Source organism: Diabrotica virgifera, chromosome 6 (assembly GCF_917563875.1).
Source record: "Diabrotica virgifera virgifera chromosome 6, PGI_DIABVI_V3a".
NCBI lineage: Eukaryota > Metazoa > Arthropoda > Insecta > Coleoptera > Chrysomelidae > Diabrotica > Diabrotica virgifera.
The window spans coordinates 143,931,425-143,958,662 of NC_065448.1; the positions used below are offsets into that span (position 1 = coordinate 143,931,425).

The following is a 27,238-nucleotide window of genomic DNA, read 5'->3' on the forward strand; positions in this document are numbered from 1 at the left end:
GATTTTTTTGTACATTTTTGCAAAATTTTATGATTTTAATATTTGCTATCGTAAATATACCTATCAAAATAAATATACGATATAACAAATATACGCTATATGCATAATACATTTAAATTATTATTCTAACTACTTATTTACAAGGGTTAATATAACGTTATTTATTTTTGAATTTTTATTACTACTGCAATCTTTACATATTTTTACCATATATTGACGTATTATTTTATCTCTATATTTTTACTATATATCTATATACTACATATCTATATACACCGTAAGACTATCGAATTTATATTTTCGCTAAGAAGTGCAGAAGCTGAAAAAAATTATGTATAAATGAGTAGCAACAAAGTTACTTGGGAAGATTTTGTCAAGATAGTTGAATTTGCACAAAATTGCACAAGAAATAGACAGGCAAAGCAGAAGAGTCTTAAAGAAAAAAGTTCCGAAATCTAAGGACATAAAGGAAGAAGTGACGACACAGCTAATTAAAGCTTATAACAAGTTCACACAATTGACTAGGAAAAACTGGGAAGCACTTTCGGACAAACAAAGGGAATCGTGCAACAAATATTTTGGAAAAATCAGAGACAAAGTTATACGCTCATTTCAAGCAGTAAATGTAAGAACAGTGGTTCCAAATTCAATACATCAACCAATCGACGAGGAAGTTGAAGAGGAACAAAGCGACGAGGAAGCAGAAGAAGGAAAAAGCGACGAGGAAGTAGAAGAAGAAATAATTAACGACGAAATAAAAGAGAAAAAAGGTGACATAAAACAAGATATAACAATATTAAACATGGCTTTGACAATCAATGAATTTTTGAATATTGCAAGCAAGATATTGCCCAACGAGTTCGATGGAAGCGCAGGGAAATTACAACCATTTTTAGACGCATTAGAACTACTTGGAAAATTGGCAGAAGGTCATGAAGACACAGCTGTAACGCTAATAAAAACGCGACTCACCAATAAGGCTAGGAACCTAATAACCACAGAAGATACAATTCCACGGATAGCTGAAGCACTAAAGAAAGAATTAAAAGGTGATAATCCGAAGAATTTAATAGCCAAATTAGCAAAAAAAAGGCAAGGGCATAGAGATGCAGCAGTGTACGCATCTGAAGTGGAAGAGTTAGCAGAACAATTAAAAGTAGCATACATAGCGGAAGGAATGCCACTTGACTTAGCAAAGAAATATACGACCGAAGCTGTAGTAACAACAATGAAACGAAACGCTAATTCAGAGAAAGCTAAGCTAATACTGGAAGCAGGTAACTTTACATCACCGCAGGAAGTAGTATCTAAATTTTTGTCGATCGATACGACTGAAGAAAATGCACAAGGAAGAGTCTTAAATTATAGGACAAACTACGAGAATAGGAGAGGACAGCAGCAATACAGAAGAGGATATCATAACAAATATGACAGAGGAAGAAGAAATAACTTCGGACAACGGAACGAAGGAGAAGCAACGGACAATCAACGAAATTATTCGAACAGAGGATACAGACAATTTAACAATCAAACATACAGAGGAAACCAGAGAGGCGGACGTAACAGGAACGTAAGATTACTAGAAATAGAGGACAGTCAAGAAGAGCAAGAAAACCAGCAGTTGGGGTTTTGAATGAACAACAAGTTGGAAGCACACAGGCAGAAATAAAATATAACATTTACAACTTCGACCTAAACCTAACGAACTTTGTACGAATGAAAACAGGAATTCTTGAAAACACAAGCACTTTTATCATAGACACAGGAGCTGACATTTCAATACTAAAATGTTCACAAGATTTTATGAAGGAACAGGTGAAACCAAACACAAAGGCGAAAATAAAAGGAGTCACTAAAGGAGAGTTGCAAACAATGGGAGAAGTTGAGACAACACTCGAAGTAAAAGGAACTCGATTCGAACACATCTTTCAATTGGTAGAACCTAACTTTCCAATTCCAACAGACGGAATCATTGGGAGAGACTTTATTTCTAACTTTCAATGTATACTAGATTACGCAAACCTTAAAATGCACATTAAAGAGGACAACGATTGTTACATTAGTACGAAAATTCTGGATAATATAGACAATGACACCATAATAATACCGCCTAGATGTGAAATTTACAGAATCGTAAAAATTTTTCAAACGTTAAAGAAAGACAGGATAGTGGAACAGCAAGAAATACAACCAGGAATATTCATAGCAAGAGCAATTATTTCAAGTAATAATCCATACATCAAAATTTTGAACACAACGTACGAAACAGTAAATGTAGACGCAAGCACAATCAGGACGTTGGATATTAAACTATTCAATATATATAGGCTAGTCAACGACAGCAAAGACAGAAAAAAAGAATTACGAGAATCACTGAAATTAGACATACCAGAATACATACGAGACAACTTAGTATCGTTATGCGAGGAATATTCGGACATATTCGCCCTAAGGCATGATATGTTAACCTGTAACAATTTCTACGAACAAAAACTAAGAGTTAAAGACCAAACTCCGGTATATATCAAGAATTATAGGACACCTCATGCGCAAACAGAGGAATTAAATCGACAAGTACAAAACCTAAGAGACCAAGGAATCATAGAACCATCTATATCCGAGTACAACAGTCCAGTAGTACTGGTACCGAAAAAAGCTATAGATGGAGGAAAAGCATGGAGATTATGCATAGATTTTAGACAACTGAACAAGAAGATAGTTACAGACAAATTTCCATTACCAAGAATAGATTCGATATTAGATCAACTAGGAAGAGCAAAATGGTTTTCAGTTATAGACTTAATGTCAGGCTTTCACCAGATACCATTAGAAAAATCATCGAGAAAATACACATCGTTCAGCACAGAAAATGGAGCATTTCAATTTACCAGATTACCTTTTGGATTAAATGTAAGCCCAAATAGCTTTTCAAGAATGATGTCAATAGCATTTTCAGGATTAACACCAGACAAAGCATTTCTTTACATGGACGATATCGTAGTAATTGGAATATCCGAAAAGCATCACTTAGACAACCTGAAAAAGACATTCGAGACATGTCGAAAATTCAATTTGAAACTTAACCCAGGAAAATGTCAATTCTTTAGAAGGGAAGTAACATATTTAGGACATGATCTTTCTCAAGAGGGAGTATCACCAGACAAAGCGAAGTATGCAGTAATTGAACAATATCCGACACCTCAGACAGCGGAAGAAACAAAGAGATTTGTAGCATTTTGCAACTATTACAGACGTTTTATTAAAAATTTTGCGGAAATATGCATACCACTCAACAAATTATCGAGGAAAGGAGTAGAATTTTCGTGGACCGAGGAGTGTGAAAAAGCATTCAAAAAGCTTAAAGCATCTCTGACGAAACCACCAATTTTAAAATATCCTGATTTCAACAAACAGTTTATCTTAACAACAGACGCATCCAATGAGAGTTGTTCAGCAATCCTAAGTCAAGATTATAACGGAATTGACCTACCTATAGCATATGCATCAAGAAGTTTTAGTAAAGGAGAATGTAATAAACCTATAATCGTTAAGGAATTACTAGCGATTCATTGGGGAATTAATTATTTTAAATGTTATCTATATGGAGCACCAACATTCAAAGTAAAAACAGACCATAAACCTTTGACACACCTATTTGCAATGAAAGAACCAACCTCAAAACTCACGAGGATCAGATTAGACCTAGAAGAATATGACTTCGAAATAGAGTATATAACAGGGAAAAGTAACTACGCAGATAGTCTTTCAAGAATAACATTGCATCAACTAAAAAACCTATACATAGACAACGCCCATATACTAGCTATAACAAGAGCTCAAGCAAAAGAAAAGGAGAAAGAAGCAAGACAAACAAAGGCTGAAAGTGAACTCGCACTACAGCCAGAAGCCACCAAACAGACAGTAAGGAAGGTACTAAATAATTTAGAGGCGCATAGACTACCAATTTTGTCCTTTGGAGCAGAACTAATCTCACCAAGACTGAGCATTAGGGCCAAAAACAAAATAAAATGCAGCAAAAGCATAGCCACAGGATTGAATCATTTCGATTTAAACCAAGCGTTGGTACAGCTTGATAAGCTGGCGGTAGAGAATGCAGTACGTAAAGTAAAAATATACGTAAATGATATTATTTTTAAAATGTGCACAATTGATGAATTTATTAAAGAAGGAAATAAAAAATTGAAGAATATAGAAATATACATATGTGAAGTACCAGAAACAATAAAAGATGACAAAGAAAAACACAGATTAATAGAAGAATACCATAATCACCCGATGTTCGGAGGACACTTAAAGAAAAATAGACTAATAAAGAAGCTAAAAGCAAGATTTAGATGGAAAAATTTAGAAAAAGACGTAAAAAAATACGTTAAACAATGCCATGAATGTCACATTAACAAACCGAATAGAACACTTGTCAAAGAAGACGTGATATCGGACACTTCTTCGAAACCAGAGGACACAGCGTACATAGACACGATAGGTCACCTCACTAGAAGCAATGAAGACAAAAAACAGCGGCAAGAAGAAAAGAATAGGCTCAAAGCAACACCACAACACTTTAAAAGAGGAAACCTAGTCCTTGTAAAAAGGGAAGAGAATGGTAAGTTTGATAGTCTTTATGTAGGTCCTTTCACGATAACAGAAGTAAATAACGTTAATTGTAAAATCAGAATAGAAAACAATAAAATCAAGGAAATACATAAGAATAGATTATATGCTTACAATCCGAAAACACAGTGAGTGACAAGTGTTACGAAACAATGTTGTTAAACGAACATTTTATATTATTTATGTATTTGCGTAGGCTTAGGAAGTTTGTATATAAAATAAATTTTTTGTATTGATTACAACACAGTATGGGTTGGTAGTACGACTTGCAAATTTCCCTCCCCGTAGTCGGAAAATTCCTAAAAAGGGAAGGTGTACAAGAATTCATCTGTACTCAGTAGATATGTCTTAAAAACACCCTGTAATTATCTACGATAATTACTTTCAGTTATTTATGTCATCAAAACAACATTACAACCTTCATTCGATTATATAAATATTGTTAGCCAAGATCACGATTCACTAATAATTGCAGAGTCAATTATAAACACTTTTCATGGTCGATGCTGAATAGGCAGTTCTAAATATATAAACAGTAAAACTATAACAAGGGAATTCTTTATTACTATAGGAGACATTCGTCATTATGTTTTGGTGATCAGACGTAATATTTCCACATTAAAGATAGTGTCTCTTTCTACACGAGATGTTCTTTGGGTGAGGTGCTACCAGCTTATACTAATGCGAGTGTAAATAAACCAACTCAATAAGTAAGCGTATCAATTATTCCACCCCTCGGATAAGGGATAACCACCCTCACCGGGAGAAGATAGCCTTAGTGCCCAGGGCTGTCATTTTTTGAGTTTCATTTATCTTGATATCTTCTTTTTTTCATCTGAGCGCGCTAATTTTTTCTATTACCATAAAGTGGTCCGTGTCCGCCCCTTTGTAAGATCTGGTTTCCAATGTTTTTTGTTATTAATATACTATATGTTTCCGTTATAATTAATAAAGAGTAATGTTTAGAAAAACTCAATTTGGAGTAAGGTGTATTTTACCACTTATGTCATAGAGCGAGTAGCATAGATGAAGTGGAATTGGGCGGGCCATTTATCCAGAATGAAGGACGGGAGGGGGACTCAAAAAATTACAGTGTGGAGATCAAGAGCAGACATAAGAAGTAGAGGTAGACCACCTACACGATAAACAGACGACGTCAAAAGAATTGCTGGGAATTGGTTGCAGGAAGCCCAAGATCGACAAAACTGGAAGAAATTAGGGGAGGCCTATGTTCAACTTTGGATGCAAATATGGATACGATATGTGGTACGGAAAACAACGACAGGTGGACGAGAAACATTGTACATTGGAGACCACGTGAATACAGTCGTAGTAAAGGACGACCACACAAACGATGGCTAGACGAGACATCAAAAAAAAAATGGGGAGAAATTGGCACCAAATAGCACAAAACAGAGAAGACTGATGAACTCATAAGGAAGCCTTTGTCCAGGAACGGAAGCAAGCAGGGTGAAGAAGAAGAAGAAGAATATTCTTCTTCTTTTTATTTTATGACGCCCGTTTTTCTATCTTCCTCTTTTTCTTCAACGGTTCCTTTCATTCTCTCCCTAAATTGTCATTCCATCTTTTCTTTGGGCGTCCTATACTTCTTCTGCCTAACGTTGACTTATCCCTGGCTATTTTTACTATCCTTGACCAGAGATCTTGCTTATGTGTTGATTCCACTTTTCTTCTCTGTTCTTTACCCAGGTATTTTTATTGTCTACCTCACATATGCGTCTGATTTCCTCACTTCTTACCATGTCCTGTAGTTCTTTTCCAGCAATCCTTTTTAAGATCTTCATTTCATTGGCCTCCAGATGTCTTTGTGTAATGCTTGTATCTGATCATGTTTCAACCGTGTAAGTCATAACTGATCTAATAACTGTCTTATATATTCGGGCCTTTGTTTCCGCTCTTAGGTGTTTGTTTTTTCAAATTGTATCGTTTAGGCATCCGGCCGTTCTGCTGGCTTTAATTATTGGGTCTTTTACCTCTTCTTCGATATTGTTGTCGGCTGATAGATTAATTCCCAGGGATTTGAAAGTCATTAGTTGTTGCATAATTTGATTGTCTAACACCAATTTGCATCTTACTGGTTCTTTGGATATCACTAAGCTTTTTGTTTTTTGGACTGATATTTTTATATTCATTTCTTTTGCGTTAGTGTTGAATTTGTGCAATAATCTTTGTAGGTCGTTTGCGCACTCTGCTACTAACACGGTGTCATCAGCATAACAGAGTATTTTTATCTCTTGATTGCCCATTGTGTATTCTTTTTTTTTTTTTGGATGGCTATCATGGCTATCGGGTAGATCGAGTAGCTTGGTAGTTATCACAGCCGGTCCCAAGCCCGGATAAAAGTGGAGGGTTGATAGGCGAGGTTAGAAACCTACCTATTGCAAAATGAACCAGTGCTCAAAGAAGAATATTAAATAACAAAACACAAAAAATTGGTATTTTGTGCAACACAATAAAAAGAGTGTACAAATATAAGATGTAGTTGAAAATTCATTGTCCTCTGTTTTAGTATTTGTAATGAACCAAGTTATGTCTGTCTTTGAAGAAAATTGGAATGATATAATAGTTTATTTGTGTGATCTATATGACACAGTCGATGAATCTGATAAAGTTAATGTGGCGAAAGCAATGAGAAATTATTATTACGGTAAAAAAGCGGTCACAGAAAACAATCCATATCCTATGGTTCGGGTAAGTAATCACTTTCATAATATACAGGGTGTAACAAAAATACAGGTCATAAATTAAATCACATATTCTGGGACCAAAAATAATTCGATTAAACCTAACTTACCTTAGTACAAATATGCACACAAAAAAAGTTACAGCCCTTTGAAATTACAAAATGAAAATAGATTTTTTCCGATATATCAAAAACTGTTAGAGATTTTTTAATGAAAATGGACATATGGCATTCTTATGTCATGAACATTCTAAAAAGAAATTATATTAAAATTTGTGCAGCCCATAAAAATTTTATGGGGGTTTTGTCCCTTAAACCCCCCCAAACTTTTATGTGCGTTCCAATTAAATTATCTTTGTAGTACCATTAGTTAAACACAATGTTTTTAAAACTTTCTTGCCTCTTAGTACTTTTTCGATAAACCAGTTTTAATCGAGATGTGGTTTCTTTTTTAATATGGTAACATAAAAATTTTATGGGGGTTTTGTGCCTTTAAACCCTCCAAATGCTTGTGTACGTTCCAATTAAACTATTATTGCTGTACCATTAGTTAAACAGTGTTTTTAAAACTTTTTTGCCTCCTAGTATTTTTCAGATAAGGCACCTTTTATCGAGATGTGGCTTTTTTTATAATATGGTTCAAAGTATACCTCAAACTGTAATTTATAAATAAATTTTCATATTATTACCAAGTCTCTAAAATCGTACTTAACAGTACAAAAATATGTGGTGAATTTGACAAAATATTCAAAATATCTCAAAAAAAACTAACTTTTCGAAAAAGTACTAAGAGGCAAAAAAGTTTTAAAAATATTGTGTTTAACTAACTGTGCCACACTGATAATTTATTTGGAACGTACACAAAAGTTTGGGGAGGTTTAAGGGAGCAAAACCCCCATAAAATTTTTATGGGGTACACAAATTTCAATATATTTTTTTTTTCATATGTTCCTATTATAAGAATGTCACTTGTCCGTTTTCAATAAGAAACCTCAAACAGTGTTCGATCTATTGAAAAAAATCCATTTTTATTTTGTAAATTCAAAGGGCTGTAACTTTTTTTAGGTGCACATTCATACTAAGGTAAGTTAGGTTCAATGGAACTATTTTTGGTCCCAGAATATGTGATATAATTTATGGGATATTTCGGTTTATCCGTTTATCAATAATTATTATTTCTCCCATATTTTTATGGCGTGAATAAGTAGTCTTATGGCCCTGTAGTTTGTGCATTGTTGTATATCTCTCTTGTTTTTGTGAACAGGTAAAATACTGCTTCTCCATTCGTCTGGCACTTGTCCAACTTTTATAGCTCTATTAAATAAGCCTGCTAGCCATCTTGCTCCTGTGTCTCCTAGTGCTCCCCACACTTCCCCAGGAATATCATCTGGTTAAACTGATTTTCCTTCCTTTATTTTTGAAGTGCTTGGACCACTTCTTCACTTGTTACTTTGTTTACTGAATTTCAGTCAAATACTTCATTTAATAGACTATTAACGTACTTTTCCATTTTTTTGACATCTTTTTCGTGAACTAGTATTTTATTATTTTCAACTCATATTCATCTAAAAATAGTAAAGTACTAATTTTTCATGAACATGACTTTAAAAAGAGATGGAGAAAGTACATTTAAAGTGTGTTATGAGACGAGTGTTAACAAGGAATATGGGTAGCTAAATATTGATAAACGATTTTGTATATAATATAACTGGCAGATGCTTACATTAAATTAAAACTCTAAGAAAAACCCGCTTTGTCCTAACGAAAGACCATACAAATCATCGCCTAGCTGCTAAATTAATGGCTTAAAATCAATTTGACTGATGTGTTTGATAACATAGAGTAGAAGAAAGTTTCCATAGTCATATTACAGATCGGCTTAGTCAGAAGGTGTCGGAAAGAATCGAAACTCCAGAAAATGACTTGCATAATATCCACCCTGGTCACTGGGTGATCCGATGGTCGGTTTTGATGTCATCTTCGTATTCATCAACCCCAATAACCCGCGGGTAATTTGTTTGCAATAATTTAGTGCTAAAAATGCACTAAACTCCAGAAGATGACGTGCCTCAGCTGTGACCCTGGACACCAGGTGCTCCGGGTTGGCTCTGATGACGTGTTTATGTTTAGCGATCCCAACAAGTCCCGAGTAATCTGTTTTCATCAATTTAGTGCCGAAAACCCGCGAAACTCCAGATGACGTGCTCTAGCAGTAACCCTGGGCACCAGGTGCTCCGGGTGTCGGTGATGATGGCGTATTCATGTTCAGCGACTACAAAAACCCCCCGAGTAACAAAATCTGGCCTTTAATATAAGTACTGATTCTGAAATATTTATGCAATTTTGGATGCATAATATGCACTTATACGTAAATGTAGTTATGCATTTCCATCCATTTTTCTACTGTAGACTATTTCCTGACGTCATTCCGAACACAATGCAAAAAGTTTCAAATCGATAGGTGCAGTATTTAAAAGCCGATTTTTTACGGTGTTTATTATTCTAAATGGTCTGGTCAGTAATATATATAGACTTTTTATAATTTTATCTTTAGTTATTTGGTGACAGAATGTTCTTCAACGGTGCCGAAACATCACTTAGATTGCATTCAAAAGCTTCCAATAGTCCTGTCTATTATTACTTCGACAAGTATATTCCAGCAGATCCGATTTTTCCTATCTTTGGAATGAAACGAGGTAAGTTAAAAATAATATATAGTTAGTACAGTATAAATACCGTTACACATCATCCGCATCGAAGCAAGTGACGTCACATGATACCAACACAAAAAAATTTAAATCGCCAATCTGTTCCTTTTTAGGATCGTTTAGCCAAGTACATTGGAATTACAGCTACTATACTAAGTTTAAAATCAAGATGCAGTAGAAATAAACAAACCAAGGCACGTTAAATGCTACTAGGAGCACTCCCGAATCATAATTTACAGTGTATATACATTGTAAATCCCAAATCATGATTTCCAAAGTTTATACATTGTAAATTATGATTCGGGAGTGCTCCTAGTAGCATTTAACGTGTCTTGGTTTGTTTATTTCTACTACATCTTGAATATATACGGGTAAAAATTATATTTGCAGATTTCTGTTAATGTAAACTTAAGAGTGTAGGCGCAAACATTTTACGGAGCTATCCCTACTTTTTCTTTTTTACACGGCAAATTACGTGTAGTAAAATAATTATCACTGGTATGGAAACTAGATGTAAACATTAATAGTTGACAATGACATTGTCATTAGCATTATAGAGATTTTCTTTCAATTTTTGAATGTTCTCGAATAACCGTTACTTATGTAATCGCTTAAATTATAGGATTATTGTTTCACTAACTTTGTACTAAGTTATTGCAATAACTTATATACTATATAATAAAAACTAATACCTACTACTAATACTATTTAATAAAAACTAATACCTACTTGATCCAGAAAAAAAAAATGATAAAGTGATTTTTAAAATCATATATTATTATTATGGAACGCTTATATAAATTTTGAATATCTTTAACAACAAAATACTTGGATCACAGGATATACCCTGGTGTATCCTCTGCTTGGGCGTTCCATAAATAATAGACAATAAACAATTTTTATTAATTTCACGTCTTAAATTAATTTCTATCTGGAAACCAATCAAAAACAAAAATAAACCAATATGTACCTAACCTCCAATTCCGAAAAACTCAATACCACCAGGACCATGGGCAAAAAGCAACAAAGAAAAAGCTGATTTATTTGCTGAACATCTAACTGAAGTCTTCAAGCTGCACGACAATGACCAAGTACAAGAAGCAGAGCAGGAACTAGCCTTACCAATTAATCAACGAGAGCGACTAACTTTAATTACACCGAAGGAGATCAAAGATGAAATTAATCATTTGAATGAAAAGAAGGCACCAGGCGCTGATATCATAACAGCAAACAATGCTAAAACAACTTCCTAAAAAAGGTATAATGAAGTTATTGTACATATTAAATGCAATCTTAAACTTAATTATTGGCCTATATCACTGAAAATTGCCCAAGTAATTATGATACCGAAACCTGGTAAAGCTTTAACGGATGTTTCATCATACCGACCAATAAGTCTACTGCCAATAATGTCAAAACTTCTTGAAAAGCTGTTACTTAATAGAATTATGAGCGACCTAGAATTCCACAACTGGATCCTAGAACACCAATTTGGATTCCGGCAAGGTCATTCTACAGTGCAACAATGCCATCGCATATCAAATGTAATTAATAGAGATTTGGACAATAAACAGTATTGCAGCCTTTCTGGACATCAGACAAGCATTTGATAAGGTATAGCACCCAGGATTACTTTATAAAATCAAAAAATCCGTACCCAACAAATATTTTGACTTATTAAAATCATATCTAAATCACAGAGAATTTGAAACTTAAGTGGAGGATGAACTATCAAACCTTATCAAAATTCAATCAGGAGTCCCACAAGGTAGTATATTGGGTCCACTTGTTTATGTACTGTACACATCCGATTTACCAACCTCTCCACAAACCACCATTGGAACTTTCGCTGATGACACAGCAATATTTGCAACTGAAGAGGATTCAAGAGCTGCAGTATTAAAACTTCAAGAACACCTAGACCAAATTGGACAGTGGTTAAAGAAATAGAAGATAAAAGCTAATGAAACTAAGTCAACACATATAACTTTCACACTAAGGAAAGACTAATGCCCAAATATTAGCCTTATTAATTAAGTCAACATACCACAATAGAATATCGTCAAATACCTGGGGCTTCATATTGGTTCTAAATTAAACTGGAAACAACACATTTTAAAGAAGAAGAAACAAATTGAGTTGAGAGTGAAAGAAATTAATTGGCTTATAGGTAGAAAATCTCGACTCTCAATTGAGAACAAACTGCTGATTTATAAAACAGTCATCAAACCTATATGGACGTACGGTATAGAACCATGGAGTTGTGCCAGTAAATCAAACACAAAAATTATCCAAAGAACTCAATCAAAAATTCTACGCACCATCGCAAATGCCCCGTGATATATTTCCAACCAAACCCTTCATACAGACCTAAACATCCCGTTAGTCAGCACAGTAATTCAAGAAAGAGGCAAGACACCACGAGAAATTGGAAGACCACCCCAACCAATTAATATTACCATTACTGGGTAAGATTATGGGCCCATAGATCTTCGCTGAAATTGAGGTGAAACCGCTGGGTGATGTACCTCATAACGCCATTATAATGTACACTACTACATTGATATAAGTTATTGTACTTGTTATCAAATTAACTCATAGAATATGTAATTCTGATTGTTAATAAATGCTAACAAAAAAAAATAATTTATTTGTCAAAAACACTATCAGTATTATTTAATAAACAACTCAAAATATTCCTGAAGCTGTGTCAAATATTTAAAATTGTCACAATCTTGTCAATATATTATATTCGACTGAGTGCGTTGTATGACAAAGATAACGAATGTTCGATTTGGAAAATACCACCACGGACATGGTGTTCATTTTTTTTGGAATCCTGGAAAAACTAATAAGTATTTTTGGAAAATTTTAACGCAGAATGAAAAATTACATCATTATAGAGGGCCAAAAGTCACTTAGAATGAACAAAAAGATACTTTTGAATGAGATATTTGAAATTCAAAATCACACTAAATTTTTTATTTTTTGTCACCCCTGTAACTTATTAAAATAAACTAAGTTTATATAAGTTTTAAGGGACTTTTGGCCCTCGGGAATAATGCAACATTTCATTATGCGTTTAAATTTTTCAAAAATAAGTACCTATTAGTTTTCTCAGGATTCGAAAAAAATTAAGGCACGATTAATCCTTTTGGCACGATTTGGAACATTTTCCCTGGTAAACTATACATGCTGTAGTTCCTCTAAAATCGAATAGACTCTTCTTCTCAGAGGGTGGTTCAGTTGACTTAGTATGGCCAGATTGTTAAGTCAGTGCACTTCAAGTGAGATATTCCCTCATCGCGCGACCACCGTGTGTAATATTATTTAGCATTATTTTATTTTTTATTTGCAATATGAAATGTGCAAAGATAATTTTAGAACTTGCCCTGTTGCAGGAGAAGAATAAAATAATTGTACTAGTAAAAAAAATTTGAAATTTACATATAATAAAATATTAAAATTAATATCACTTTTACATCTTTGGATTAAAATGTACAAGCACATTACCAGTTACATGATGTAAAACTAATATTAACTTAATTAAGTTTAAAATCATTTTGAAAATTTTATTTCGTAAAAAAAGGAAAAAGTTGGATATGTGAGACAAAATTTCACGCGCGACCACTGAAGTAAAAGCCAACCTAGTGACCAATGCCGGGTTAATCTGATTTTATGAATTTAAGGTTTAACGTAATATCTCTATTAATTAGATTTTTTTTTTAATTTATAGAGGGCGGTCTTTTTCAATACGTGTTCTTATTTTTTATTTTTATGCCACTTATCGTTAACGTTGGTAATATTGTGGATTCTTTCTAACTTTATTTCATACGCTCTGATGTTCATTGTTTGTAACTACGTTGTGCAGAAAACCATAAGTTTTGTCTTAGAAGTATTAAGTTTTAGCCCATTTGCATCACATACTTCGGTTACCCTGTTTATAAGTCTCTTTTTTAAAAGTAGCGTGTCGTGTGTGTATTTCAATTAAATCCTTTACTTTTAATGCCTGTATCTTCATGTAATGCTCATTTAAAAGTATATTCGGAGTAGATATTAAAAAGTAGAATTCTGACCAATTCGTAGGTTGCATATTAATGTTAATACAAATTTTTGATAATACGGAGGTTTCGGTCATCAATTCCCACCTGTTGCAAGACACCTATAAGTTTGTCATGGTTTACTTAGTCAAGGGCTTTTCGAAGTCGATAAAACACATATATACGAGTTGTTCTATATTTCTTCAGTTTTGAACCATTACCTGTAAAGTGAACAGTGTTTCTCTGGTTCCAAGAATGTTTCTGAAACTAAACTGTTTTAAATTCGCGATTGCAGTATTCTTAAGAAAATATTCAGTACATCATACTCATAGTGCGATGATCACTGCCCTTTTGGCGTTTATTTTTTTTATTTTTTTCGATATGATTACAGATGTTGACAGTAGCCAGTTTGTTGGTATATGCCCTGTTTCGTATATTTTATTGAAGAGGCTTATAACAGAACGTTTACCCTTAGTCCATTAAAATGTTACATTTTTTAGACCGTACCTTTCATTTGTTAGAGGAGTCAATTTTATTTTTTTTATTATGTAGAGGAGATCAGTAGGAGCTTAAGTTCAAGTTTTTGGGGTCTCCACCCTTGTCCCCTGGCCGCCATCTTCTAAAAGGGGGGCAAAGGGGTTTCGCACTACATCTCGTAAACTACCAACCATACGGAAAATCTAATACAACATAAAGTATAGCAAATTAAATTTTCTACAATATTGTTTCCATTACTTTTTATCGTCAAGTGACCAATAAAAAAGATATAATCAAAAATAAGTAAAAAATTTTTAACAAGTTTCCTTTTGGAGGTTATTACTTTTTTTCAGTTCATTTTACAATAAAATAATATTTTACCAATTTTGTAGAGGGTTTTTTAGCAAACAATTTACACTAAAAAGTTGTTTAATTCTATTTATTTATCTAGGTTTTACAGCGCTCCAAACTTGACCAGATTCTCGAATGCTCATAGGGATGCAATAAAAACAAAACGTTAGGCTTACTATTCTATCTATATATTTTTTATTCATACAATTGATTAGGATTTTAACATTTCTATGCTATTATTATTATATTTTTGACCTTTCTCTCCACTATAAATCTTAGAACCCTAAGCATATATGGAAAAGGCACAAGAAGTTTTTTAAGGACAAATTCGCCGGTCCAGATGACGAATGACGCAACCGCAAATTGCAAAATTCTTCAGAAGAGCAAAAACCGATTTTTGAATATTTAAAATATAGATTAAATTAAGAGTAATCGTCCATGAGCATCGGTATGGCGTTTGTTTTTTGACAACGATGGCCTTTATTTTCATCCATATTGGTTCGAATTTCATTATCGTATTTTAATCGCCCCATTTTCAACCCTATCTACAGTTGCGTCATTATGCATCTGAAACAAGGTCTAACGTAGCGCGTATTTCAGTAACGACGCAACTACCCTATAGTGGCTCAGTACATTTTTACAGTTCGGTCGCTTTTATTTCATCTGTACATAATATATTAGAAGTTAATTCGCAATAAACAGGAATTGAGAAAATTTGCAGTTACGTCATTCTTCCTCTATACCGGACTGAATATCTGCCTGCTATTAGTTTTATTATTATAATTTATCCTGAGTGGCACAGCAGTCGGTTCCCCTCTACTTAACTTATTCTTACAGTTGTGCTACTTATTTGGCCAAGTGAAGTCGTATTAAAAATTGTGAAAAGTATTTTGAGTTTTACAGATAATACTTTTGAGTGTCCTGTGGGTAAAATTTATATTTATGTGATTAGATAAGCATTTTGTGTTTTTTTTGTAAGCGCGCATCATGAGTGGTGGTTATTTTATTTTTAAGAAACCTCTGGGGAAAATAATTTGTCAGTGGGAAAGTTGAGCCATCTTTACTTAATGTTGTGGGCAAACGTTTTTCGTCTCTTTATATGGCGGAAATAATACCCTGAGATACAAACTATTTGCTAAAACAGTGACAAAAATGTATTAAATTTCTTCTCACTTCCTCCAACACAAGATGCAGCCCGATTCCAAAGACTCTGAGTGTATCACCAGATTCATTCATGGCTCGGTAAACATTGTGATCCAGAAGATTGGGGCTGGAAAAAGCATAAAAAATTTTGGATACCAATCGAAACTTCCAAGCCTCCAGTACCCTGAGCTTATTAAATTCATCTTTTGCAGATGCAATGGAAATTGGAAGTGCATGTGGTTTCCAAAAAGCAGACCTCAAATGTTCAGCAATGTGCCTCCATTGTGGTGGTGAAAGTTGAAGCAACATCGTGGACATATCAATATTAATTATTGAAGAAAATGAATTGGAAGATGAATTACCGACAATGACGCCAAGTCTAACTCTCATTATACCACAAAAATTCACCTCGGATACTGATTCAGATCTTGACTCGCAGCATGGACCATCGAAAAAAAAGAAAAAATAATAAGTATGATAGATCTTTTCCAAGATGTGATAATAAATAATATTATTTTGTCTAGAAATTGTTCGTGGATTAGGCCTATTGGGGATACCACACAAAAAACGCGCCTTCATACACTACCTCATAGGTGGCGGGAGAAGGGTCAAAGATAGCTTAATAATAGTATAGGAATATTAAAATTATAAAAAATAAATATATAGATCGAAAAGTATCTAAGCCTACGGTTTTGTTTTTATCGTATTCCTATGAGAATTCGAGAACCTGGTCAAGTTTGGAGCGCTCTAAAACCTGGATAAATAAATAAAATTAAACAACTTTATAGTGTAAATGTAAATTGTTCGTTGAAAAATCCTCTACAAAATCGTTATGATGTTATTTTATTGTAAAATGAACTGAAAAAAAGTTATAACCTCCAACAGGAAAGTTCTTACAAAATGTTCTCTTATTTTTGTTTATAACATTTTTTGTTGCTCACTTGACGATAAAAACTGATAGATATAAAATTAGAGAAAATTTAATTTGCTACATTTTATATGTAACTATATTTTCTGTAGGGTTGCTAATTTAGGAGATACAGCGCAAAAGCCCTTTGCACCTCCTTTTCCAAGATGGCGACCGGGGGACAAGATTGGCGACCTTAAAAACTTGAACTTAAGCTTATACTGAACTTCCGTACACATTAAAAAAATAAAATTGACTCCTCTAAGAAATTCAACCCTAAATGTATTATTTCAGTGGACTACCTTATCGTCGAGTAGTTTGATTATTTTCGAGAAGTTCTTCTATTTCAAGAAATTTGTTGCTGTACCATTTTTCTTTTGCATCCCTTCTGATCTCATTATTGATTGTGTTGAATTCTTCAGTGTTTTTATTGTTCTCGTATTCGTCTGCCTTTCATTAGTCACAATATTTCATCAGTCATCCATTGTTGTTTGCATATATTAATTGTTTATAATTTATAATTCATTACTTGTTTCTTGCATAATGGTTTTGACCTTATTTCAGTGGTCTTCGTTGTTATGTGTTTTTTCCGATTTTTCGGACTTCTTTTCTATCTCGTGTATAATTTTTTGACTATTATTTCGAATACAGTCGGTGTTTATTCGGTTAGTCGGTTGTTTTTTTTATGGTATAGACTTGGGTGTCAATTAGCCAGTCACAACTTTTTTGTTTTCTATTCATACATAAAGAAGTCAATGAGGTCCTTAGAGTTCCATAGCAAACTCTTCCACAGCTCTCTACTCAATTCAAAAGCTGCAGCTGGCCGCTATGGACTATCCAAGTTGCTCACCACATTTTCCATTATACATCTTCTTCTTCTTCTTTTTTCATATGTACATAATATATCAAATTATCAGGATTAATAAATTTATAGGCTATTGATTATTTTCAAAATAAGATAGCTAAAAGGAACTACAACATTAACGGGGTTTTATTATTTCATATGGTCAATGGATATCTATATATGAAAAAACCGCAAAGTGCTACCATTTAAAGGGGTGCGTTTTTGAGAAATGGGTGAATTAGTCCCTGGGCACAGGTTACATTAGGGTGAGTTCTACGCACTTTTGGTACAAACATATCTACATAAAAATTGTTCCTGGTTAAATTTTCTATCTAAATATCACTTTTTAAAGTCAATGATACTTTTTTTTACAAAAATATATTCGAAAGAAAAAGCACAAAGAAACCCAAAAGAAAGAAATTTTGTTTTTTGTCCCATAACTTTTGTCCACGAGGATATATGTATAGACATTGCCTTACAGAAAAAAAATCTACATATTTCTTCTTTAAAATGTTGTTTAGTAGAGGTAATTAGGATTTATAGTTTTCGAAATATGATTTTGCAAAGCTCGCCACTCACAGCAATTTTGGGCAATTTTCCTTGTTATTTCGCAAATATTGTTCATTAACTTTTTTTCTACGTAACTTTAGGTACATGCAATGGTACACGTAATAGGAATAGAAATCAATTACCTTTAAAATGGTCTACTGTATAACGTTGTACGACTTTTTTTAAAGGGATTATGGTTTTTCAAAATTTTATACTTTTAACGATTTTTTATGATATAATATAAAAATAAAATAATATTATATAATATATTATATACCTATTATACAATACCTAATATATAAAAATATTTTTTACATTTTTTACGATTATTTTCAAAATTTCTCATTACAACTTTTTTCTTCTACATTTAGGTATATATTATATTATATAATAAGGAAACCTTATTTTGTTTACTTTAAAATGGTGTAGGTATTACAAAAAATTCTAGGATTATTTTTCAATAAGATATTATTTTTCAAAATATAATAAGTGCTTGCAACGATTTTTGATTTTAGGATTATTTCTTAAATTTCCCATTATAACTTTTTTTTCTTGTACATAAATATACTATATATTGCTTAATAAAGAGGGCTTACTTTCTGTTGTTTAAAATGGTGTATCATCTATATTTAAATAATGGAAACCGAGTGATCCTTTGATATTTTTTTACCTGTATTATTTAAAATTATTTCTTTAACAAAAATTACATAAACACTTAGAAAACATCATTTTAGTTAAAATTATTTAAACGTTGACATTTAAAAAATTTTCAAAATCAAAGTCCATCTCTTCGTTAGCATTAGCTTCAATATCTTCCTCTGACACCTCAGTTGTCTTAGAGTTCCCACAATTAGTATCCATGCACATGCACCCTTTACAGAATATTGAACAACTAATTCCTATCTTCCTACAACCGCAATTTTTTGTACATCCTTTGGTACATTTACATGCTATTTTTTCAAGCAAAGCTTGTAGTGCAAGAGCTTTGACAGTAAATATTGGAATTAATCCATATTTTGAAGTTTGCCCCGGCCGAGTCAAGTGGATCCAAAGTATTATCTATAAAAATAAGATTCAATCATAACACACAATCACATACAAAAATTTTTAATGAAAAATTAGTTATAATGAAAAATTTAAAAAATAATCCCAAAATCAAAAATCGTTGCAAGTACTTATTACATTTTGAAAAAGCATTATCTTAATAAAAAATTAATCGTATAATTTTTTTATAATACACCATTTTAAAGTAAACAGAATAAGCTTTCTCTTTTTTATACAATATATACCTAAATGTAGAGAAAAAAAGTTATAATGGGAAATTTAAAAAATAATCGTAAAAAATATAAAATCTCATTAAAAGTATAAAATCTTGAAAAAGATAACCTCTTTAAAGAAGTCGTACAACATTATACCGTAGAACATTTTAAAGGTAATTGAGTTCTATTCCTCTTACGTGTACCATTGCATATGCCTAAAGTTACGTAGAAAAAAGTTACAAACAATATTTGCGAAATAACAACGAAAATTGCCCAAAATTGCTGTGAGTGGCGAACTTTGAAAAATCATATTTCGAAAACTGTAAATCCTAATGACCTCTACCAAACATAATTTTAAAGAGAAAATATGTAAGATTTTTTTTTTGTGAAGCAATGTCTACACCTATATCCCCGTGGACAAAAGTTATGGGACAAAAAACAAAATTTTTTTCTTTTGGGTTTCTTTGTGCTTTTTCTTTTGAGTATATTTTTGTAAAAAAAGTATCTTTGACTTTAAAAAGTTATATTTAGATAGGAAATTTAAACAGGAACAATTTTTATGTAGACGTGTTTGTACCAAAAGTGCCTAGAACTCACGCTAATGTAACCTGTGCCCAGGGACTAATTCACCCATTTCTCAAAAACGCACCCCTTTAAATGGTAGCACTCCGCGGTTTTTCACACATAGAGATTCATTGACCATATGAAATAATAAAACCCCGTTAACGTTGTAGTTCCTTTCTGTAGTACATAATCAATAGCCTATTAGAGGTTGATTTTAGTTTCACAGATAAATTTCATTAAGCAATCATATACAGTGAGCACGTAAAGGTTGGAATAAATTGATTTTCTCGAGAATGGACGATTTTGGAAAAAAATCCCGAAACAGGTAAATTTTTATTTTTAAATTACGACTTTTTGGCATACATATCATGCTAGTGACGTCACCCATATGGGCGTGATGACGTCATCGATGATTTTTTTTTAAATAAGAATAGGGGTCGTGTGATAGCTTGTTTGAAAGATAATTAAATTCAATATTTAGTAATATAAACATTAACGTAATTATTTATACAAGGAGTCCAAAAAAAATTGAACTAAATTTATTGACATAAAAAGAAGAATGTATATAATTTATTTAATTCAAAATACATTTAAGTGCTCTCAGAAAACAGAAAAAAATGTTTATTTGAAAATATTTATGGCGTTTCGCTTAAATTAAATGTTCAAACTGTCACGAGGCTGGTGGGTAACTGCTTTAATATTGAATTTAAGCAAAAAACAATATTTATTTGCCAAATTTTTCCTGTTTTCTGATAGCAGTTAAATGTATTTTAAAATGTAAATGTATTATAAATTACACACATTCTTCTTTTTATGTCAATAAATTTAATTAAAAAAAATTTTTTTGGACACCCTGTATAAATAATTTTGTTAATGTTTATATTACTGAATAGATAATTGAATTACCTTTCAAATGAGCTACCACACGATCCCTATTTTTATTTTTAAAAATCATAGATGACGTCATCACGCCCAGGTGGATGACGTCATTAGTATATTATATATGTCAAAAAGTGTCATGGTGGTTTAAAAATAAAAATTCGCCTATTTCACGATTTCTCCAAAATCGTCCATTCTCGAGAAAATGAATTTATTCCAACTTTTACGTGCTCACTGTATATTTTTGCTGTTCAGAGACAATAGATAGGATATATTGAAAGGTGGAAAAACATTACATTTTATTAAATCATCGATAAAATTATAGGTGTATGGAATGTATTTTGTGCACTCAAAGAAAGTGTGATTCAAATCACCCACATTCTGAAATTCAGTACAAAGATTTGAATCAAAAACTTTAATTCTTGCTAGATGTAGAGGAAAACATGCCTGTCCAAACTTCATTCTGATTAATGTAGTTATATATCTTCGAGGTACTACATAATTTTTAAACCAACAATTATTTGGAACAGAAGGTTGAATCAGTGAATACTGAGATTTGGATTGTTTACAAAGATCTCGCCATGATTGACTCCACTGATTTTTAACTCGATGCTTAATACTGTTAACTAAATCAGATATGCAAAACTTACGATTATTTTAAGTACCATACTCAATAGCTTTTTTAGCCAAACTATCAACATATTCTCGCGGTGTGCAAGTACTTGGAAGGGGAAACGAAAAACGACCCTGCGCGAGTCGCGGAGAAATATTGCAACTATCTTAAATAATTCATATCGTCAATTGAAATTGTCAAATTGACGTATATTTCATACCTTCTGTCAATGAAGCAGAAAAATTATATATTGCTCCACAATATTGATATGATATGCAATTATTATATAAAGGTAAATTTAATTAATTTTATTTTGCTTGCAGTACTGCATTTTAATAACTAATTTTATTTACTACATACAATTGTTGACGTTTTCATAACATAACCTGAAGCTTATTTTTTCTTCTTATTCTTTTTTTTTTGGACTATGGCCTTGACAATTATCCAGTAACCAGGACTAATATAATTGGCCAATATAATTAAAAGTGCGAATTTTAGTATAGAGCGTAGAAATAGGGGTCGCTTTGCCGAACTTGCACGGTCCCAGTCTTAACCCACCAAATGTTCACTCTCCTTTTATTTTTATGAATTTCAAAAAGAATTTTCTTAATTAGTAGAATATAAATATTTGAATTGGTATTGGGAAAATCTATAGTTTGAATAGCAAGAAGAACAGAGAGTGAATCGGAAATAATTGTTGCAGATATATCTTCTGATTTTTAAAATATTGCAGGGCCTCATAAATTACTATGGCTTCAGCACTGAAGGTAAAAAAATCATGGCCTAACTTAAAAAATTTTTTCTGTTTTAGTAGCAGGTATGTAAAAGGCACATCCAGTGCCAACTAACATCTTAGATGCATATGTATATATTTACAGAGTCTGGCCAATTCTCTAAGAATCTTCTTAAGATGTAAGAGCTAATATTACTATTTTCATGGTAACTTGGTTTTACTAATTTAACTGTATGTAAAAAAGAATGAAAATCTTCAAGTCCAAAGCCATCAATCACGTTAAAATCACAGTCAAAATTTGACAGATTTCGAAAAGCCTCGCTAAGTGGAGGCGAGTTCTTTAGCTTCCAGTATTGATTAGTTAAATCCGCTACATTCAGCTTGTTAACATTTTGGTAAGGACCGATATTTAGGTAACGAATTTTCATTAAAAATTTCTGGCTAAGATATTTCCTTCTATAATTGAGTGAAATTTCTTAAGCTTCTACATGTAAAGCTTTATTTGGAGTTGATTTCATAGCTCCCAAGCAGACACGGAGTCCTAAGTTCTGTACAACGTCTACTTTGTCTCCTTTGTTAGTCGGTTGTTGGCGTTTTACTTTTTTAAATTTGAGTTTTATGTCACTAAATAATATGTAATATATATAGTGTCACATACAGAATGTCACCTAATAATTTATGATCTAAGAGGACATCAGCCCCACGTAAGTTAAATGTTATTTTGAATAAATTTCGGTACCTCTTACTAATTGTTATATAGGTAATTGATCTGATTTCTTATTATTTTGTCTTTTGTATCTTCGGGTGACGTCCAAGTATATGAACAGCGCTTGGGTAGTTTGAAGAATATATTTGTCACACATAGATTGTTCTCTACGCAGAATTCTACAAAACGGTTATTCACAATAATAAATATAGGTATTTTACAGATGGTCCAAGAGCTGTGAGACATTTTTGAGTAGGTATTTTAGGCAACCTGAAAATTATTCAGGTGACTCTTCCATGATAGCCTAATACAAAAATGCCGGTCTGGCTGGAGGGTAGCGGTTATTCTCCCCAAAAATCCCCCCAAATTTAAAAAAAGAAAATAAACAAGCCAGGCGATTTGAGGGCGATTTTAACTCTGCAAGATACTTGCATGGGCGTCCCAGGATTATTTTCAGGGGATGCTCTGAAATTCAGAAGATTTCATCTGAATCTGTACATACTATTAACAAGTATAAAATATACAACTATACATACATAGCTATATATATTCCTTCCGGACAGCGAGGTGCAATTGTTATTTTGACAAGATATTTTTTAATATTAAAAATAAATATTCTAAAAAGACAGGTTTTTTTGGTGAAATTTTACAACTGCCATGTCATCAAAAAACTGCCATGTCATATAAATGAAAAGCGCTATAGGTAAGCAGCAGTGTGAGAAAGGGCGTATACCAATAGCTGTTTGCGTCCTCTGTTCTAGCGGAGCGAGTCCGTTCGCTCGAGAAAAATCACGTGACCTGGCGATACCCATGTTGTTGTGCCTCGAAACGTTAGAGTAATTATTATATATTATAGTTTTTTAAGTAACTTTTTCTTAATTAAAGGAAAATAATACGTACTATACAATAGATTTTGCAAGTATGACAGAAAAAACAAATTTATTATTATAAATATATAGGTAGAAAAGTATAAAACTATAAGCTAAATAAATTCGGTGTCCGAATCTTGTACTTCTTCTTAATACTCCTCTCATCTGATCTTAAATATTCATCCTCTTCTTCTTCGTCAGACTCGTCAGTCGAAGCCTGCACAATCACGGGCGCATCTGAAGAAAAACTTGCCATTGATGAGATGTGGTGTTATCGGATAATGTAAAAAATATCATGGACACAACACGTAGCAAACACGGAAACATTAAGAAAGATAAAAAAGAAAAAAGAAATACTCAACACTATGAACGAAAAAAATGAGCTACTTTGGTCATATACTAAGAAATAAAAAACCTGATGTGATTGGTTATATAAGGAAAATTATTAAATATTGGCTATATAAGTAAGAATACGTAGCAACTCAATTAATTAATCACTAATTAATTTTTAATTAACTCTAAATACATATTACAACTATTAACAGATTAGGTAGAAGAGGAATCTGAGTCTCGAGGGGAGTCTGGCGAAGAAAAAGAGAATAAATATTTAAGCTCAGATGAGGAGTTTGAAGAAGAAGTACAAGATGCGGACACAGAATTAATTTAGTTTATAGTTTTATACTTTTCTACCTATATATTTATAATAATAAATTTGTCTTTTTCTATCATATTTGCAAAATCTATTGTATAGTCCGTATTATTTTCCTTTAATTAAAAAAAAATTACTTACAACAACATGGGTATCGCCAGATCATATCGCCAGCTCACCTGATTTTTCTCGAGCGAACGGATTCGCTCAGTTACAACAAAGGACGGCAAACAGCTATCGATATACGCTCTTTCTCACACTGGTGCTTACCTATAACGCTTTTTATTTATATGCACGCGTAATTTGTTTGATCACATGGCAGTTGGAAAATTTCACCAAAAAAAATTTGTCTTTTTTAGAATATTTATTTTTAATATTAAAAAGTACCCTGTCAAAATAACAATTGCACCTCCCTGTCCCGAAGAAATGTACATAGCTATGCATGTATAGTTGTATATTTTATACTCGTTAATAGTATATACAGATTCAGATGAAATCTTCTGAAGTTCAGATGCATCCCCTGAAAATAATGCTGGGACGCCCATGCAAGTATCTTGCAGAGTTAAAATCGCCCTCAAATCACCTGGCCGCGGCCTTTATTTTCTTTATATTTGAATATTTAAATTTACTTTAAAGTCACGTCAATGATATTTTTTGTAATAACAATTTTTACCCTTTTTTTAAATTTGTGGGGGATTTTTGGGGAAAATAACCGCTACCCTCCAGCCAGACCGGCATTTTTGTATTAGGCTATCATGGAAAAGTCACCTGAAAAATTTTTAGGTTGCCTAAAATACCTACTCAAAAATGTCTCACAGCTCTTATACTAAGACACAGTGTTAGTTACTATTTGAGTTAATAATCAAACCTGTCATATTAAATTCTCTATTACCTACATTAAAATATCTACTACACTCGTAGTACTTCGCTATAGCATTACGATTTTTATTTATTTTAATAATATTTATTAAATATATAATACATATAATAATTTTATTTGTTTTAGGCGTTGCCCATGGTGATGACGGAGGTTTAATATTTAAAGTTATAAGTAGCGGACCAATTTTAGACCCACAAGATGAAAAATTCATGAAGCATTTAACAAAATTTGTAGCAGATTATGCTAAAACTGGGTAAAGTTAAATAAATAAATCAAGTTTGTCGTTAAAAACATTTTTTTTTTAATTTCTAAATTTCAATAACTTTCTTTTTAGTTACTTTTCTATTTATTTACTGTCAAACCCATCTGTTTCCTATCATCTGATGCAGCTATAGTCGGTTCGCTAAACTCAGACACAACTGGCTAGTGATTTTAGTATCTAAGTAATTTTGCCAATTTGTTGAAATTGGCAAAAATTAATTACTTAATAGTTAATAATTACTAAATAGTTAGTAAGTTTCCCAATTTTGGCAAAATTGACCAAAAACAAAAAAATTACCTACTAAAATTACTAGCCAGTTGTGTCTGAGTTTAGCGAACAGACTATAACAGAAGTAGGTATGCAGGGTGATTCATAAAGAATGTCCAATCTTGGAGATGTAGATTCTAGACCTCAAAATATTAAGACCCAAATCATTTAAATAAAATGTGGCTTGTTACTGAGTTACAGCGGGTTTTATTTAAAAATTTAATAACTATTTTTACCCAGGTCTTTAAAACTATTTGACATATCCTTGTCATACTTTACAGAAAGTGTAGTTGCCGTACGCCCTACTAAATTATGATGAACAAACGTTTCTGGCTTCCCAAATTCTACGCCACTGGCGAAATTGCTATTTTAGCACAATATTTCGATTTTCCAATACTTTCCATGTAAATAATATACTCTTTATTCGTAACGTTAAGGTCATTAGTTTTCGAGGTATTTGAAGTTGAAAATGAAACTTTACAGGTATTTTGATTAATGTATTGTGGCATTATTGTGGCGGTATTTTTACCCAGGGCTTTAAAACTATTTGACATATCCTTGTCATACTTGGCAGAACATATAGGTACTGTACATCCTACTAAATTATGATAAATAAACTTTTCTGGCTACTACCAGAGGCGTACGACAGGGGAAAGTGAATGGTTGACCCTTCCCAAATTCTACGCCACTGGCGAAATTGCTATTTTAGCACAATATTTCGATTTTTGAATACTTTCTATGTAGGTAATATACTCCTCTTAAAAATTTAAAAATTATTAGTACCCAGTACTTTAAAGGTATTTGAAATTGCCGTATCATACTTGCCAAAAAGCGTAGGTAGGTACTGCACACCTGGCTCATTTATGTTATATAAACGTTTCTGGCTATTACCAGAGGCGTACAGGGGAAAATGAATGGTTGAACCTTCCCAAAATCTACGCCACTGATGGAATTGCCATTTCAGCATAATTTTTAGATGCTCCAATACTTTCTATGCAAAAAATATACTTTTCATTCGTATCGATAAAATCATTAGTTTTCGAGATATTTGAAGTTAAATATGAAGGGGCACAATACATTAATCAAAATAACTGTAAAGTTTCATTTTCAACTTCAAATATCTCGAAAACTAATGACCTTAACATTACGAATGAAGAGTATATTATTTACATAGAAAGTATTGGAAAATCGAAATATTGTGC

The 27,238-nt window shown here is 32.5% G+C and overlaps 1 protein-coding gene across 3 annotated transcripts in view; it reads left to right on the forward strand.

The window, feature by feature from the left end:
- LOC126886906 (venom carboxylesterase-6-like) overlaps window positions 1-27,238 on the forward strand; it is a 133,377-nt gene that overhangs the window by 101,922 nt on the left and 4,217 nt on the right. For 2 of the 3 annotated variants that reach the window (XM_050654055.1, XM_050654056.1), the window contains 3 exons: window positions 7,163-7,344; window positions 9,891-10,032; window positions 25,634-25,760. In XM_050654055.1, the coding sequence (XP_050510012.1) occupies window positions 7,163-7,344; window positions 9,891-10,032; window positions 25,634-25,760 (451 nt within the window). The remainder of the gene's footprint in view (window positions 1-7,162; window positions 7,345-9,890; window positions 10,033-25,633; window positions 25,761-27,238) is intronic. The other variant, XM_050654057.1, reaches the window with a different exon arrangement.